At 54.1% G+C, this 17,937-nt stretch overlaps 1 protein-coding gene across 12 annotated transcripts in view; it reads left to right on the top strand.

Annotated features, from left to right (window-relative positions):
* Positions 1-17,469, top strand: part of SMARCA4 (SWI/SNF related BAF chromatin remodeling complex subunit ATPase 4) — an 87,473-nt gene extending 70,004 nt beyond the window's left edge. For 7 of the 12 annotated variants that reach the window (XM_079915485.1, XM_079915488.1, XM_079915489.1 and 4 more), the window contains 6 exons: positions 582-835; positions 13,207-13,315; positions 13,582-13,683; positions 14,362-14,494; positions 14,699-14,841; positions 16,963-17,469. In XM_079915485.1, the coding sequence (XP_079771611.1) occupies positions 582-835; positions 13,207-13,315; positions 13,582-13,683; positions 14,362-14,494; positions 14,699-14,841; positions 16,963-16,995 (774 nt within the window). In that variant the 3' untranslated portion in view covers positions 16,996-17,469. Of the gene's footprint in view, positions 1-20; positions 218-253; positions 467-581; positions 836-2,277; positions 4,418-13,206; positions 13,316-13,581; positions 13,684-14,361; positions 14,495-14,698; positions 14,842-16,962 lie in introns of those variants that run through there. The other 5 variants (XM_079915490.1, XM_079915487.1, XM_079915482.1 and 2 more) reach the window with 4 other exon arrangements.
* Positions 17,470-17,937: the final 468 nt, after the last annotated feature.

Here is a 17,937-nt window from a genome sequence, read left to right as displayed (position 1 = left end):
CATTAAAAATTATGTTGCAGAAAAACGAGAGGAAGTATATCCAGGACATAATAAGCAAAAAGATGAGTCGTGATGTGGTATGTGGCTCGATCCCGGTGCTGCCTCGATTGTGCACATGTGCGTGGGAAGGTGGGACATCCTACAGGTGGAGGGTGGGGACGGCTGCACAGCAGGAGCGTTCCCAGGGCCACTGAACTGCATACTTGACAGTGTTTGAAGCGGCTGACTTTATGTTATGTGTATCTTACCACAGTTTTTTAAAAACATGGAACATGGTCTAGAGCAGAAGTGTTGACGGGGTCACTCTAGGTGGAGGGTTTACAGGAGCCCACTCTTCAGGCTTCGCACAGTGAGGCTGTGACACTTAAATTTGTAACATACGCCATTTATCTGCGAAGAACTGGCTTGGGTGGGCTGGCATCGGGGAGACAGAGCTGGCCCTCACGGCCCCCGTGCCCTTGGAGCCCATCCAGAGCCCCAGCATGCGTCCCACCCCAGGCAGGCCCCCGGGTTTGCGCCGCGGCCTCTGCTTGTCGACCTCGGTGCTGGCTGTCCTATTTTTACCACTATTGACCCTGAAGGCCATCGAGGAGGGCACGCTGGAGGAGATCGAAGAGGAGGTCCGGCAGAAGAAATCATCGCGGAAGCGGAAGAGGGACAGCGATGCCGGCCCCTCCACCCCGACCACCAGCACCCGCAGCCGCGACAAGGACGACGAGAGCAAGAAGCAGAAGAAGCGTGGCCGGCCGCCTGCCGAGAAGCTCTCCCCCAACCCGCCCAACCTCACCAAGAAGATGAAGAAGATCGTGGACGCTGTGATCAAGTACAAGGACAGGTAAGCGGGGGGCGGAGCGGGCGGGCAGGGGCCTCTGGGAGGGGCCGGCGAGCCCGCTGCCCGGGCAGTCACTCCACAAACTCAGGTCGAATCTCTGTCTCGGAGGCTTTGTCCTCGTGGGACGTGACATTAACGTCCTGGAAGAGGGCAGACAGGCAGCGTCAGCCATGGTGAGAGGGCAGGGGAGGCGACGTTCAAGAGGGGCCCTGTGGAGGGCAGATCTGGGGACAAGGGGTCCAGGAGGTGGCCGGCGGGTTCGAGGCGAGTGGCAGGGTGAGTGTGGGAGAAGGGGGTCTGTGCTGTGATGGAGACCGATCACGTGGCTGGTGGACCATGGTGAGGAGGCGCCTGTGGCTGGAGCAGAGAGCCAGTGGTTTTCCTTCTGTAGACAGTCCCCCACCCCGCCTGGCTATGGTCTCCCTGGGCCATTCACAGGTCAGCCGCTTGTGGAGAAGACATAGACCAGGCTCCCCCTAGGCACTGGGGCCCCTGCCCTCACAGACACGCCAACCACAGGACAATGCATGCTTTCTGCTTTGTAGATCCATTTGTGGATCATGAGTACTACGTAAGTAAGAAGAAGAAAATAATGGCTCTCCCGCGGCCCTCCTAGGAGACTTGTGCCCATCCTGCCAGCGCAGGGTGGGTCGTGTGGAGCTGCACAGGGCAGCCAGGGGCATCCTTCTGCCCCCCCAGTGTCTTGTTCCACTTTCTGCTATATGCAGATCGATGAGGCTGTCCCCGTAACGGGAGGGTTTTACGACTTGAATTCATAGTAATGCTCTGCAGTCAGTCACAAGCAAAGTAGGGGAGAATTTAATCTGTCTGAGGGAATAGTGTCAAGGCATGAGCCCATGGTGTATCATTTGGAGAAACTGTTACCAAGCCTGTGATTTCAGGGGGTGGTGATGGTTATAGTACCCAAAAAAGGATACAAATTGCTCTTTAAAAAGAATCCTTTATTATTGGAAGAGAAACAAATGATGAAGTGGAAAAGAGGCATATTTAAGTTCAACTGCTAGGCCTAAAAATATTACATTTTGTGTCAGTGTTTTTTTGGGTTTTTTTAAGTGTATATTGGGGTTTTTTAATTAATTAATTTTATTTTTGGCTGCACACGGGCTTCAGTAGTTGTGGCTCGCAGGCTCTAGAGCACAGGCTCAGTAGTTGTGGCACATGGGCTTAGTCGCTTCACGGCATGTGGGATCTTCCCCGACCAGCGCTCAAACCCGTGTCCCCTGCATTGGCAGGCGGATTCTTAACCATTGCGCCACAAGGGAAGTTCCTTGTGTCAGTATTGAGAACAAAATATTGAACTCATTTGCAAACTTCACCTTTGAGGCCAATTCCACAAAGAAAAAAGTAGACCAACAATTATTTGTAATATGGAATGTGCAAAAATCCAATGAAAATAATAGACCCTGATGTTTTCTTCCTAATAGTATTCTTGCAAGGGAACCTTAACATTGTCAAAATGAAGAAGACCCTTGAAGGTCAGTGGGAAAGGATGGACTTTCCAAAAAGTCATGCTGATCACTGGGATATCCATCCATACGGAGAAGATGAATATTGACCCCTCCTCACGCCATACACATATATTAATTTGAAGTGGATTACAGACATAAACGTGATGTAAATCAACTATATTTCAATAAATCTTTTTTTAAAAACCCATAAATGTGAAAGGTACAACATGGGAAAAAATTTTCATGTCCTTAAAGGAGGCATAGATTTCTTCAGTAGGACAGAAACGCCACTGGCCATAAAAGACTCACAAGTTAGACTTCACTCAAATTAAGAACATTTGTTCATCGAAGGACACCCTCATGAAGATGGTGAAAATTGCCACAGACTAGGAAAAGAAAATTCAATTTTAAAATGGGCAAAAGGCATGAACAGACACCTCCCAGAAGAAGATACCCCAGTGACCAATCAACGTGTGAAAAGGTGCTCGGGATCACCACATCGACGTCATAACAAGAAGGAAGTGCACAATAAAATGAGCGTGAGGTGCCTCCTCACACACACCAGAAGTGTTAAAGTTCCTTTTAGTACCACCAAGGACGTGGAGCAGTAGCACCTCACACCCTGCTCATGGGAGCATGTGGCTCTGGGCAGTATCTTCTGAAGCTCGACACACAGATAACGCTTCTGACCCAGCCACTCCCGTCCTAGTCCTGAATGCATACATCCACCAGAAGACATGTACAGGTGCATCCATAGCAGCTTTGATCACGACTCCCCTAAAGGAAACAGCCCAGTGTCCACCCACAGGAGAACACATCCACAGTGACCTAGTCGAAGAACAGAATTCTAACAGCCACGAGAACAGACAAGCTACCACTCCCTGGGAGAATCTTACACTCTGTTGAGTGAGAGAAGCCAGACACAGAAAAGTACCTGTCGTATGCTTCCAGTTATAGGAAGTTAAGCTGACCGACGGTGATGAGCATGGATCAGTGGTTACCCCAAGTTGGAATTGACAGGGATGGGACGCCAGGGAGCCTCCTGGGACGTTGGGATCTTGGTCTGCACATGAAAACCTTCGCCAGGCTGTACACCTAAGATAAAGATGTGCGGACTTTCCTGTAGTAGGTTACACCTCGGTTTAAAAATAGTAGACACTTGAAATCGGCACCCTGCACTCAATAAGGCCTTGGATATTTTCAAACTAAAAGTATGTCAAGTGTCAGTCCACTTTCTTAGTCATCCTATGACTTAGAGAAAAGGCACTGTGCTTAGCTGAAGGTCACGTGACAGAAGAGAAGCTGGCTCCCCTGGCTGCTGCAAACAGCTGTTCTCCCAGGCCCATGCAAGATTGGGTGATAAATCGGGCAATGAATTAAAACTAGCTTTTAGGGTTCAGGGACATCTTGTCAAGACTGGCCTGTGTCAGGACACCAAGATCCTGGTAGGGATTCTGAGATCCAGCCTGATGAGAGCCCTGACACTGCAGTCACAGAGCTGAGCTCCCAGGTCTGTCAGGCCCACGTGGTGGTGCCTCCGGGGAGGGCTTGAAGCATGGCGTATGCTTAACCTCACGTCCTCCCGGAACAATGGCCCCACTGGACGGGGAGTTCGACGTTAGACTGGGGAGAACTGCAAAGGAGTTACAAGTGGGATGGAGAATATGACCATTCCAGGAAGCCTCCTACACGCTGGCTTTGAGAAACGTTTGGTTCTCAGTTGGAGCAGGGCCTTCCACTCGCTGGTTTGCTGGTGGCCACACAGGAAGAGATCAAACAAGGCACGTAAACTCAGGAAAATAGTCACATCATCCTGGTTGAAACGTTGCTTCATGGAAAATGCTTTCAGAGATGATGTTTGGGTACAAACTTGACCTACTTAATGGACATTTTTGACATTCTTATCAAAACATAAGAATTTGAAACCATGGGGAAAACTACAATATGGTTCATGCAGCTGTAGGGTTAGGCACGGTCTGTAGACCACGCTGTCTTCTGACAACAACTGCAGAGTTCAGGGTCCCCAAGACCACCCTCAATCTCGATAATTTCCCTAGAAGGACTCTCAGCACTCTCTGAAAGCTGGTGTACTCACAGTTATGGTTTATTACAGCGAAAGGACACAGATTAAAACCAGCCGAGGGGAGAGGCGCAGGGAGCAGCGTCCTCCCCGTGGAATCACCGGGCCACAGTGACTTTCCTGGCAACATTACGAGAAGATGCGCACAGAGCATTGCCAGTCTGGGAAGCCTTGGTGTCTAGCCTTGAACTTGGTCAGTATACCCGGCCAAACTCCCACGTGGCTGCCCAGTCTCCAGTCCCTCTGTGGTTGAACCGATGCTGCTTGACCCGACGCCCCTGCCTGGAATCACATTTAGACTGTGCCAAAGGCCCCCAGCTAAACAAAGGTACCCCACCAGGCGGGACATTCAAGAACAGAGACATGGCCTCCAGGAGCCAAGGGCAAAGGCCAGACCTTTCTTTGGGCCAGGTTAAATTCTTTATGACACAGCTGTCACGTACCTGGAAGGTTCTGAGGGACTGGCCACCACGCCAAGGAGAACAGGATTGGAACAAAACCAGAGGTAGCTTGACGTGCACTTTCTTGTCTCAGACTTCCGATTGCTCCTTTCCAGAAGAGAAAATGAAACTTTGGATTTAAAAATCCCATTTGCTTGCTAGAACCCTGTGATTAGCTAAACTCTGTACTTGAGTTAAATGTGGATCCTGAGGAGAGAACTTATTGTTACAGCTTGGTTCTTCCTGGACACCAAAGAATGATTACAGGACATCGCCAGCGTTTGGATTCGGAGTGGGGAGCCCGCCTTGCTGAGCAGGGGCCGTGGCGCTGCTCTTCCTGCCCCCAGTGACCGTGGTGGGAGTGGGGTTGCACCTTGAAGCAGTGACTCCAGAGAGAAGTGGCTCGGCCATGCCTCTGCTGCTGAGTCTGAGCAGGGCTGTCCCGCCCCCAATTTGCACCACTCCAAATGTTGCTACTGAGTGTTGATTTCAAGATCCCTACCCCCCCACCCCCCACCCCAGTGGTGTTAAAATACCAGTGCCGTCGTGTTTGATAGAACCTTTGCATGTACATCCTGATCTGCACGCAGGTAATGTCCTGATTTGGAAGCTTTTGCGTCTTTCATGTGTGTTCAGATTCAGGGCTGCCAGGCCCACCCCTCCCGAGGCCCCAGTGCACCCTGTGAGTGGCCCTCCCTCAAGTTGTGAGGTCTCCAGCCTTTGCAGCTGCGACCCTCTGCTGGGTGGCGGTGAAAATACATGTCCTTCCGTGGGGTCACGGTGGGAAAACGCTGGAAGAGTCTGCAGTTTAACGCAACTGAGGGCTGGCACAGGCAACCTTGGGGTCCAGCATGGCCTCCGGGAGGAGTGCCACATAAGCAGAGCCTGAGGAAAAGCAGGGGCCCACCAGGGAAGAGGAGGGGAAGGAGCATCACAGGCCAAGGAACTGCGCATGCAGGGGCCCGAAGGCCAATCCCACACGCAGGGCCTCGCAGGGTGCCTCCTCCTTGGTGGTTGGAAATCCCGAAACTGCACAGAGGAACCCTCGGGTTAACAGCCAGAAGTGAAACCAGAATTAAGGAATTAAGCTGGAAGTAGGGATTTTCACTTTAAAATATCTAAGCGCACCAGTAAGTTAGGCTGCAGGGTCAGGTTGGGATTTGTCGCGGAGCTGCGTGTGCTGCCGGTGGCTGTCTTCTCCCCTGGTCCTTCGGAGGGATTCAGCAGCTGGTGGCCGAGGCATTTAGGCACCGTCTCCAAGTGCCAGCCAGCAGGTGTGTGCTCCAGGGCGCATCCTGTGGCGCCTTTAGGATGGCTTCAGAGAAGTGCATCTTCTGGAAGGCGCCACCTCGGGGGACAGGCTCCAGAGGACCCCACAGAGCCCCTTCTGTGCCCCGCTGGCTGATGTGTAGAGCTTGACCGTTAACTGCTTCAGGGCAGAGTTGTCACTGCTGTAAAGACTGTGCGTTGGACAGTGGAGGCCCATCGGCACCAAGCTGCCTGAATTTGATCATCGAGCCTGGATGGTGGAAGAGAACATCTTTGTTTTTAGGAGATACTCATAAGTTATTTCCAGATGGTTCAGAAAGTTGGTGTTGAGTACAGGCCGCCCAGGCTAAGCCTCCCAGGGCTGAGCCCCACTAGGTGGACCCTCTGGGTCCCCTTCTCCTGTCCTCTTACCAGGAGGCAGCAGCCCTGTAAGGACCATAGGGTTTGAGTGTCACAGAGACCTGGGATCAATGCCAGATCCACTGTGGGTGACGAAGGGCCCCACCACATCCACGGTGGCAGCTTCAGCCAGGCCTGGTGGCCACTGCCCAAACCCCATCAGCACTTGCCCTCTGCCCTTGCAGGAGCCCTGCATCACCTTGATTAGAATCAAAAAGCAGGTGGCTCTTCAGTTGCAAGGTTGTGCTTTGATTGGCAAGAAAAACCGGGGCAGTGTAACAGGCTCCAGGGCAGGTTGTCAGGCAGAAACATTCTCTAGGAGAGGGCACCTCGGTTGGCTGCAGGCCCTTCAGAACAGGCCTCTGGGGAGAAGGGAGAGGGTGGAGGGTGGGCGGGTCTGGGAGCCCTTTCCTGACAGGGCAGGGAGGCCTCAGGCTTCTCCTGCCTCGGCCTTTGGAAGGGTGCACTGGCCCTTCATCGGGAGCCCAAGCTTGGAATGGGCACTGCAGGGCAAGAGGCAGCCCTCCGCCTGTGGGGTCAGCGCTGTCTGCTCAGCCCCGAGTCCAGAGCCTGGCGTGAGAGGCGCCGAGGTGAGATGTCTTGAGAACAGTGCTGATCCCCATCATTAATCCCCGGGCCCGCCTGAGCGTGGGCACAGGCCAGGCTGCTAGCCGAGTGGGGCTCAAAGCCACGGGAGGCTTAGCCCAGGTGGCCTCGCTGAGCCGTGCTGAGGTTCTGAGCCTGCCACGGAATTTGCGGGAAGAAGCCCACCTGCCCAGTTAGTCAAGCCGATTCCATCCCCCTGCTTCACTCCCTGCTGCTAATCGCCATGGTGGAGACAGAGCACGCCAAAACAACAACAAAAAACAGGGTTCTAATTTTAAGGGTCTTAAAAGTAGAATTACATAAAAGCTTAAAACAGGACAGGTACAGATAGATACCTGGACTCCAGAAACAAGTAGATTTGGGTGAGCAGGTGGCAGCCTGCCCCTCCCGTCCCTCTGCCCACCTCGGAATCCCCTGTGAGACCCTGTGAAGTGCTCAGAGCATTTCAGCAGGCATGTGCTTCTTCTGTACTCAGGAAGCAATAGAGGAACATTCGTGAAAATATCAGAATAGGATAAACAGGTAAGGCAGGAGGTGTAAAATGGAAAATTCCAGACAACCGGGGGAAAAAAATGAGGAGGAAAGGATGAATAAAAAGGTCCAAAGTCAAGGTCAAATAAATGAGAAATTACCAAAACACAGGTAAAATTTAAAAGGAAGCCAGGAGACAGCTAGATAAAAGGATTGAAAGGCAGATAGAGAGGTGTCAAACTTCTGAGGTGAAACTCAGAAACTAAATTAAAAATGTAATTTAACTAAGATTAAAATTTAGGAGGAGGGAAGAGAGAGTGTCTGCGGGGGCCTCCGGGGAGGTGTGGAAGTGGGTCTGTGGGTCCCGGACGGTGGCAGCACGGTTTCCCCACCCGCCGACCCCCAGACACACCGCAGCCCCTTGGTCCCAGCAGTCCAGGGATCCCCAGCACCCGTAGCTCCCAGGGTGGCCATCCTGCAGACCCTGCCACCTGAGAAGGAGCTTGAGGCCTCTCTGCCTTGGCGCCGCTCGGTGCTCAGAGCGGATGGTAACATGGGGGCTCCAAACAGGAAGCACGCTCCTCAAGACCAAGGTCACTCAGCCCTGCAGAGTGGCCTTGGGCCTCCCTGCACTCACATGACCAGCTCCGCCCACCCCTGGCCGCAGCTCCTGGGCTTGCTGTGCCTCTCATTTTCATCTTCTCCCTGGTCCTGAGAAATGTTCTTTGAAGTGCCATGAACGGTGCTCGTCACCCGCAGCTAACGTCCCTGAGCAGCTGCCACGGCAGAGCACAGCACTGGCTCTCGCGGCGTTCAGGTCAGCTTGGGGAAGCTGGAACGTACACTTGGAGTAGATGCCACCCCTGAGAGCCAGGCTGGATTATGATCCGGCTTCTGCTGCTTGCCGTGTGACCCTCTTCTCCAGAATGAGGGTTTCACACTAAGTGGTTTCAAATCCAGCTTAGCGGGGGTGGGGGTGGGGTGGTCAGGTTTTCTTTAAAATGAGATTTGGATTTCATCATTGAACTGTATTAAGAAACATGAGCCCCCAGGTGTGCCATTGGCTTCTGTAAAATAATCAGTTCATTAGAAATTTTGGCTCATGAGATTCTTAATCAGCTTTGTGACCTACAGCCAGTCCAGCCCTCAACATGTGGACCCTGCAGTAAAGCTTCCCCACCCTCCCTCTTTGTTGGAAGAGTGTGCTAAGAGTGCAGGGCAGGCAGCCTACAGACCTTCCTTGTTGGCAGGTTCCGTGGTGAATATCATTTCCTTTCACTCGTGCATGAGTCAGGAGTTTTTCTGTACCACACAGCCATAAATCTGACACTGAGATTGATCTTTTAAGGGTGGATGCCTGGCAGGTGGAGGCTCTTAGTAAATATTTGTAAGCGGATCTGCCCCAGACTTCTCACTTTTCTAATTCTCCAGATATCCTTGACTTTGTAATGGGTCAAAAAATTGAACCTGGAAAGTAATTTTGTACTAATACCTCTTTAATGTGTTTCATTGTATCATTTTCAAATTTCATGAATGGTGTACATACACATAATCTGAGATTCTGTTTCAGATAAATGTTCTGCTGCTAAGTCAATTTTTAAAATCCTGACCTCATATCCAGGACCCTTGCTGGCTCAGTTCACTAAGAGTCAAAAGAGAAAATAGTCCCAGGGTGAGAAGATGTTATCAAGAGGTGTCATGGGAAGAGGGTCTGAACTGCACTCTAGGAAGGAGAGGGGGACTGAGGGACTGGGGAGGAGGCAACTAGGATCTGTCTTGAGTACTATCTTCAGTCGATTGCTTCTGCCTGCCTGAGGCTATCAGGGCTCAAGAGATAGTGCTCTGATCCATTTGCAATGTCTGCCCTGGTCAAAGGGTGAGGAACGGAAGGAATCAAGCAGTATGTTATCATCCCCAATACAGACATTCTTTCTGTTATTTTCAGGATTCATACCAGGGGTCAACAAACCAAATTTGCAAACTAGCAAAACTATAGATATGGCCCACGACTTGTACGTGTATAGTCTGTGAATTAAGAATTTTTTTTAGATGAGTTTGAGAGAATCAAAAGAAGAATACTATTTCAAGATGTAAAATTATATGAAAATCAGATTTTGTTTCTTATAAATGAGGAATACAGCCAAACTCTGTTGGCCTACATGTTCTCTGTGGCCACTTTGGTGCAACGATGGCAGAGTTGAGTAGTTGTAACAAGAGGTGGTATGGCCCACAAAGCCTATAACTTTTTTTTTTTTTTTTTTTGTGGTACGCGGGCCTCTCACTGTTGTGGCCTCTCCCGTTGCGGAGCACAGGCTCCGGACGCGCAGGCTCAGCAGCCGCGGTTCACGGGCCCAGCCACTCCGCGGCATGTGGGATCTTCTCGGACCGGGGCACGAACCCGTGTCCCCTGCATCGGCAGGCGGACTCTCAACCACTGCGCCACCAGGGAAGCCCAACCTATAACGTTTATACTCACTGTTCATAGACGAAGTTTGCTGACCCTTGATTTAGAACAGTACATGGGGGGAATTCCCTGGCGGTCCAGTGATTAGGGCTCCACGCTCTCACTGCCAAGGGCCCGGGTTCGATCCCTGGTTGGGGAACTAAGATCCCGCAAACCACACAGTGCGCCCCCCCCCAAAAAAAAAGGACGACAACAACAACAAAAAGATTCTAGAACAGTATATGGGAAAGGATGAGAGAGACCCCTGACTTAGCCTAGGGCACCTGTGCTGAGGTCCTGCCTGCCACCAATTTTGTGTGTCTGGGCCAGCTCTCATAACCTCTCTGGTTTCTCCGTCTGTTCGAATGGGATATCGACGGATGACCTCTTAGATGCTGAGAGTCTGTGGTTCTGTCCTGTTCAGGGGTTTGGGTCTGTTTTTTTGTTTGCTTTGTTTGTTTTGCTTTTTGTCTCGTCTGATTCTTTGTTTCTCCTTCACATGTTATCTTTTTGTTTCAAGGACACATCAAAGGATGTGTCCATTTAGACTTTGGGGCTCTATGTATCAGGAACTCAGGTGTAAGCCCCGCAAGCAGAACAGGGGTTCCTTTGGCTTGGAGGCCATGGAGGAGTTAGTGAAGTCTAGCTTTCAGGACCCAGAGCCACCTGCCACCTCTCCCCTTACCCCTGTGGTGAAACACAGCTCTGGGCACCGTCCTCAAGGCCTCACACACCAAGAAAAAAGACCTCTGCTTCCCCAGCTCCTGGTAGAAAGGACCAGGGAAGGGCTCTTATTGGCTGGCTGCATCCCAGGCTCTTGCCTGGACCAGTCACTGAGACCAGACGGCTGAGGAGCTGTGCTTGGTCGCGCCATAGTCTTGTGGGGAGAGGTGGGGACTCAGTGACGGGCAGCCCCACCAGAACCCTGAGTTGGTGTGGCGGAGGGCACATTCCCATAGGGAGGAGACCATCTGGGCAGGTTAAATAATAAGGGTCCCAACCAGGGCTCTTCGGGCTCTAAGGAGAAGGGCTTAGAAAACTAGATAAGGCCCCCCCCACCGCATGGTCACAAACCTCGTTCAGTAAGAAATGACCTCTGGGCTAGATGTGGGAGGAATTGGAGCTCCAGGCAAGGCCCTAGTCACTCTGAGCCCCTCTGTGTCTCGTGTCCCGATGTGATGGGGACAGGGCAGTGAACGAGGTAGAAGAAAATCCCTGCTGTGGGAACTGACATCTAGAGGCTGGAAAATAACGTCACTGTCGTATGTAACAGCAGCCACCACTGCTAGTGTTACCAAAAACCAAGTGACAGGCCAGGCTGGAGGCACTAGGGCCATGGTGGGTGCTTGCTTTCTTTGTGTCTGAATTGGGGTCACAGGGCCGATCCTGACGGCAGCAGGATTCTCTCAGGCTCCTTCGTTCGCGTGCCCACCGCTGCCAGGCGGCCGGACGCAGAGCAGAGCCAGAGGTGGAGTTCCAGCAATTCTGCCTGGCAGAAACTTCTTCAGAGCAAGTCTCACAAGGCAGGAGGCATGTCTCACTGACAGTGGTGAGCGGGGAGGCCAGGCCTGGGGGCTCACCCTGTGGGATCCCGTAACCTCAAATTCAAGAGGAGGGAGGCCAAGCTCGGCCAGGTGCTGGAGGTCGGGGAGGCTCACGGGAGCAAGCACTGAAGGTTTGTGCCTTTACGTGTCATCTCAGTCGTCCGTGTTATTACGAGGCGTCGGGAAGATGACATTTATGCGGAGGTGAGGGTGGGAGCCGGGGTTCCCTGGGGGAGCAGCCGCTTCGGTGATTCTGAGGCGACTGAGCAGGTGGAGAGGGGCGCTGACATCGGAGGTCACGGGCAGCCCATCCTGGAGAGCCAAGCAGCCCCGAGGAGGGGGGCGCCGGTGAGCGAGCCTGGAAGACCGTACCAGCCCCTGGTCGGGGGGAGGTGAGGGCTCTCCAGGGGACTTCTAAGGATTAAAAATGACTTCTCAGCACTTTGGCAACGAAAATCTTATGGCAGTGGCTTTTCAAGAGGTCTTCACCGTCAGAGAGGGCGGTTTTAAAAGTCCCCCGTGACCCTGGCGCCCTGCCCCTCCCTCACACACGACTAGTTCCAGGCCCTCTGCCCTCAGCACGTGGCACCAGACAACAGTTCTCGGGCCAGGTGGGCCTTTTATTCCTCAAGGACGCGATTTCCCCAGAGGTTTGTGAGGGTTTTGCTCTGGAATTTCCCTCTATATCATGGCGCTGGAGTCCCGCTTCCTGAGCTCCCTGAAGGGACACGCACACCCTGAGGCCAGGCCACCTGTGTGGATGCCACGGGTGAGCACAGAGCCCATGGCCCTAGCACCACATACAAGCCTGTTTGTGGGCTGCAGCGTTAATTTAGCGGGTCTAAAACTGCCGTTGCCAGGAGACAGCGTCGCCACGCTGGAGGCTGAAGGGAGGCTGAGGGTGGATGTCTCTCTGTTCGCCCCCTCCTCGTCCAGGCACTGGGAGGATGTTGCCTCGGAGCTCCTGGCCCCAGCATAGCCGGGTGCGGGGGTGGCACAGCCTGGCGTCCCAGTGCTCGGGTTCCTCATCTCATGGCCACTCACGGCACGTCTTTCCTCTGCTCCCTTGTGCAAAGCAAGCACCTTCTCGTTGGAAAAGACTAGAAAACAGCTTTTGTCATCCATTAGCATCTTGCCAGGGGGGGCATCTCTCCTTGGGTTTTGGCCAGATTCTCTGAAGTTCGCCGCTCGTAAGTGCCGCCTGTGAGAGGTGCACAGTGTGCTTGGGAAACTGGCCTCTGAAGGTGCGGGCACTTGATGCTCCCAACGTGAGCAAACTGGTTTTTGCGTCGTAAACAAATAATCAGGGCTCTTCTCCCTCTTTTAAGCACCAAGGCTTTCGCTGCATGTGGCACGTGATGCTGTTTCCTCCAGGGCTGGGGTGGGGGAGGGGAGATGGGAGGAAGTTGGGTGAGTTCGGAGCCTCGATTCAAATGCATCAGGGGCCTCTCTGCATGGCTGCCCCTCAGGAATGTTCCAGAACTCACAAGACAGCACAGGTACGGGAAATAATTCCCGAGTCAGCCTTGAATTTCTCACCGGCTCTGTCCTCAAGCAGTGGGGGAGTGGCCTGGTGGGGGGGCGCCAGGCAGGGGGTGAGGGCTCCCCGGCAGGCAGGGCCTGTGAGTGACGCCGCCGTGTCCCTCCTTGCAGTAGTAGTGGACGTCAGCTCAGCGAGGTGTTCATCCAGCTGCCGTCCCGCAAGGAGCTGCCTGAGTACTACGAGCTCATCCGCAAGCCTGTGGACTTCAAGAAGATAAAGGTAACCCCGTGTCGAGTGTGCGGGGAGAAAGACGTGCCACGTCGGCGTTTGGGGGATTCCGAGCCTGGGCCTCGGGCCCCCCCAGGCAGGGAGCCAGGCGTTGGACGTAGGGGTCCTGAGGATGTGACGGGCGCCCCCCGCCCCCGGCACCCACAGCTGGGCCTCCACGTCTGCACAGAGCCTGGGGGTTCAGCCGTGACCTCGTCAGGCAGAGGGACGCCGGGTGCGAGGGGGTCCAGAGGTAAGGCCGCTTCTCCCGCCCACAGGAGCGCATCCGCAGCCACAAGTACCGCAGCCTCAACGACCTAGAGAAGGACGTGATGCTGCTGTGCCAGAACGCGCAGACCTTCAACCTGGAGGGCTCCCTGGTGAGCAGCCCCCAGCCCCGGGTGACACGCCCCTCAAGCCCCCGCCCGTGAATTGACTGGTTTTAAAAAAGACTCCCTCCAACTTGGACTATTTTACTCATTACAGAAGCAATGTGTGTGTATTACTGAAAAAATAGCAGAAAATAAAAACAAACTAAAAAGAGGAAGTAGACTTGGTGCCATCCATCCATGGTGACCCTGGGAACAGTCTGCGTACATCTCGGAATCTGTTTTGAATTCCCTCGGGGACTCTCTTGAAAGGAATCCTGTGCTGTGTCCCATCCTGGGATGAAATTCGTGTACACACACAGCCTTATTAGCCTAGCAGTTTCCCTAAGTGTCGGGATGGGTACCTCTCGGAAAAGAGGTCTGATAGTCATGTATTTGGGGGAGATGCTGGCTTCAGCGAGGGGCACGCGTTTCTAATGTTACGGCAGACCCCCTCAGAGCCTTTAAAAACGCGCTCGGTGCAATTCTTCAAAGGGAGGGAGGAATGTGTGGTTATTTCTGAACGAACACAACCGGACCTTTTGTCTGGGGCCCCTTCATCAACCCGGTGCTCTCTGGGGCACCAGCTGAGAAAGGATTATTGAGCTGTCCCTCTGCCAGGACTGGGGCCCAGCGGGCGGGGAGCTCCCCAGCAGGCCCCACACCTGAGCCCCGTGTGTTTCCACCCAGATCTACGAAGACTCCATCGTCCTCCAGTCGGTCTTCACCAGTGTGCGGCAGAAAATCGAGAAGGAGGAAGACAGTGAAGGGGAGGAGAGTGAGGAGGAAGAGGAGGGCGAGGAGGAAGGCTCGGAGTCGGAGTGTGAGTCTGGGCGGGGGGGGGGGGGGGGGGCGGAGGGGCGCGTTGGGGCGGGGCTGCAGCCCATCCCCGGGGTGGGGGGAGGCGGGGATGGGGTCACACCCACCTGAGAGGACCCGAAGCCCGCACGGGTCCCAGACGCCCCTGGCTCTGAGGTGCCATGCTCTCCCGAGCTCACATCTTCTTTCCTCCTGGTGCCCACCCCAGCTCGCTCGGTCAAAGTGAAGATCAAGCTGGGCCGGAAGGAGAAGGCCCAGGACCGGCTCAAGGGCGGCCGGCGGCGGCCGAGCCGTGGCTCCAGGGCCAAGCCGGTGGTGAGCGACGACGACAGTGAGGAGGAGCAGGACGAGGTAAAGCCTGCGGGGCCCGGGCAGGCGGGTCGCTGCACGTCTGCGCCGTGCCACGTGCTGGACCCTGGTCCAAGGCCAACAGCCCCGCTCCCCAGATGCGGAGACCGAGGCTCAGCCTTATATGGCCTGGGACTCAAGTCCAAGTCCACGCGGCCCTACAAGCAGTGCTCTTGGAGCTGGTGGGCTTCAGGCGGGGCATCCCAGCCTGTTCCTGCTGCAGCAGCCTGCAGAGCTGCCAACCCAGGGCACCAGGGCTGCCGAGCTCGGGCCGGCAGTGTTGGGGCGGGAGGCGGTGAGATCGGAGGTGCCGCCAGCAGGTCCCCATGCCCACAGCACAGGGCCCTCCAGCCGCCAGGACTGCCGTGGTGTCCTCACTGCACGGGGCACACGCCCTGCACCCCAGGTCTCTGCTTGTGGCTCTGTTCCGGCCTGTCTAGAAGGATTTCTAAACAATGGTAGTGGGTTAAGAAAAAGCAAGCAAAAAACAAAAGGTCCCATAATCCACAGTCATAAAAACATTGTGCAGCAGACCCTGTGAACGGGGCTGTGAGCGGTTCCTTGGTGATGGTCCCCCTGGCACAGGCTGCAGTCCCTCGCACACCAGGGAAGAGCCACAGGAGCATCAAGCCTGGACACTTTCATGGGCGTGGGGGCACGAGCAGACCCACTGGCTGGGTTTAAATAAGCTTTGCCCTCTTGCTCTAGCCTGGATGCCAGGCCCTTCCCTGCTGTAGGGCCTGGGCATTTCACTTCACTTCTGAGCCTGTCTCCACTTCTACAAAGCACGGAGGTCAAGTCGATTACACGGGGCCTGGCTCCCAGAACAGCCTAACAAGCACCATTTTGTTGTTGTTAGTCTTTTTTTCTTTTTTAAAATATTTATTTATTTGGTTGCACCAGGTCTTAGTTGCAGCACGCAGCCTCCTTAGTTGTGACATGCGAACTCTTGGTTGCAGCACGCATGTGGGATCTAGTTCCCCGACCAGGGATGGAACCTGGGTCCCCCACACTGGAAATGAGGAGTCTTAACCACTGGACCACTAGGAAAGTCCCTCGTTAGTTTTCTTGTATAGCTATTTGCAATAGCAGCAAAACCAGGTGCCTTTGGACTTCCCTGGTGGTGCAGGGAAGAATCCGCCTGCCAATGCAGGGGACACGGGTTCGAGCCGTGGTCCGGGAAGATCCCACGTGCCGCAGAGCAACTAAGCCCATGCGTCACAAGTGCTGAGCCTGCGCTCTAGAGCCCACGAGCCACAACTACTGAAGCCCGCATGCCTAGAGCCTGTGCTCTGCCACAAGAGAAGCCACTGCGATGAGAAGCCCCTGTTCACTGCGACCAGAGAAAGCCCGCGTGCAGCAATGAAGACCCAACACAGCCAAAAATAAATAAATGAATTAATTAGGAAAAAAACCCCCAGGTGCCTCAGAATAAATCTGACCATAGACATCCATGGTCTTATGGGGACGTTAATGACATTGTGAACACGGGAGTGGTGGCCCTTGTTTCTGGAGAGGAGGGTCTGAGCTGTAAAGCTCCCCATCTGCCCGTCTGGATCCAGCAGGGCTTCTGTGGCCCTTGCCAAGCTGTTTAAAACGTTTATACAGGAGAGCAGAGATTTTACGTGGTCAGGAATCGGCAAGATGGTTTTAAAGCCACAGGTCAGGGGAATTCCCTGTCGGCCCAGTGGTGAAGACTTGGCGCTGTAACTGCTGTGGGCCCGGGTTCCATCCCTGGTCAGAGAACTAAGATCCCGCAAGCTGCGTGGCATGCCCACAAAAATAAAGCCGCAAGTCAAGGGCACAGGGACAGGCAGACAGCAGTGGGACAGAGCAGGGAAGGCCCAGCAAGCCTCCCACGTCCCGAGGAAGAGTCGATGTGGACACAGGGGACAGTCTGTGGGAGAACGGTGACGTCACGGTGTGGCCATGGCAGCAGGGGATGAGGGCAAAGGCCAGTCCGCACCCAGCCTCGTGGAGCCAGTGCTGCCCGCTCCCTGCAGGGCAGAGCGGTTCTGCTGCCTGCACTGGTGGTTGAGTGCATCTAAAGCTGAGGTCGGCGCCAGTCGGGGTGCTCCTGAGGGCGGGGCTGACTCACACTTTCTCCTCCTGTCCCCCCTCCAGGACCGCTCAGGAAGTGGCAGCGAGGAAGACTGAGTCCCGACATTCCAGAGTCTCAACCCCGAGCCGCTCGTTCCAGATCTGAGATGGTGTAGCCCTTAGCAGTAACGGGTAGCAGCAGATGTAGTTTCAGACTTGGGATAAACTGTATAAACAAAAATCTTCCATATTTATACAGCAGAGAAGATGTAGGACTGTTTGTGTCTGGCCCTGTCCTGGCATCAGTAGCGTTGGTAACAGCATTAACTGTTTAAAATGAGAAAAAAAAAAAAAAAGAATTATGAATTGGGGAACACGCGACACCTGTTTTTCTTTTCCTTCCCTGGCAGTACTGTTTCGGCCGCAGTTTGGAATCACTGTAGTTTAAGCTGTGGATGCATGTGTGTAGCCGTCCACTCCTCGTACTGTATTTTATTGGACAGGTCAGACTCGCCAGGGCCAGGGGTCCATAGGCCCGGCGGGGGTATGTCAGTGTCACTGGATGTCAAACAGTAATAAATTAAACCTACAACAAAAGTCTTGCCTTCTGGTGGACTCATTCCCGGCTCCTGGGGTGGTGGTGAATGTCCGCTGCCACCCCAAGCGCTGTGAGGCCCTGGGGCCCCGTGTGGGGCCTCACCATATCCGGGCCCCTGTCCTCCCATCACCAGATCCCAGGGGTCCCATTTCACAGGGGAGGACACTGAAGCCCACGCAAAGGCAAACACCTTGCCCAGGCCTCACACCATCTGACTGCAAGCCTGGGCTCTGGCTCCCTTACCACTGCCATTCTCCATCATGTGTTCAAGCCTGCCCTGTCATGCAGGGAGCAAACAGCTCAGTCCCTTCCCCTCTGCAGCTAAGGTGGGGTTGGGGAGACAGTCACATAAACAGGCAGGTGCAGGACTTCCCTGGTGGCGCAGTGGTTAAGAATCCACCGGCCAGAGGGAGGGGATATGGGGATATATGTATACGTATGGCTGATTCACTTTGTTATAC

The sequence above is a fragment of the Stenella coeruleoalba genome (genome assembly GCF_951394435.1).
Source record: "Stenella coeruleoalba genome assembly, chromosome: 3".
In the NCBI taxonomy this organism is placed as follows: Eukaryota; Metazoa; Chordata; class Mammalia; order Artiodactyla; family Delphinidae; genus Stenella; species Stenella coeruleoalba.
Note: the sequence above shows the minus strand (reverse complement) of the source record. Positions and strands in the feature narration are given on the sequence as shown.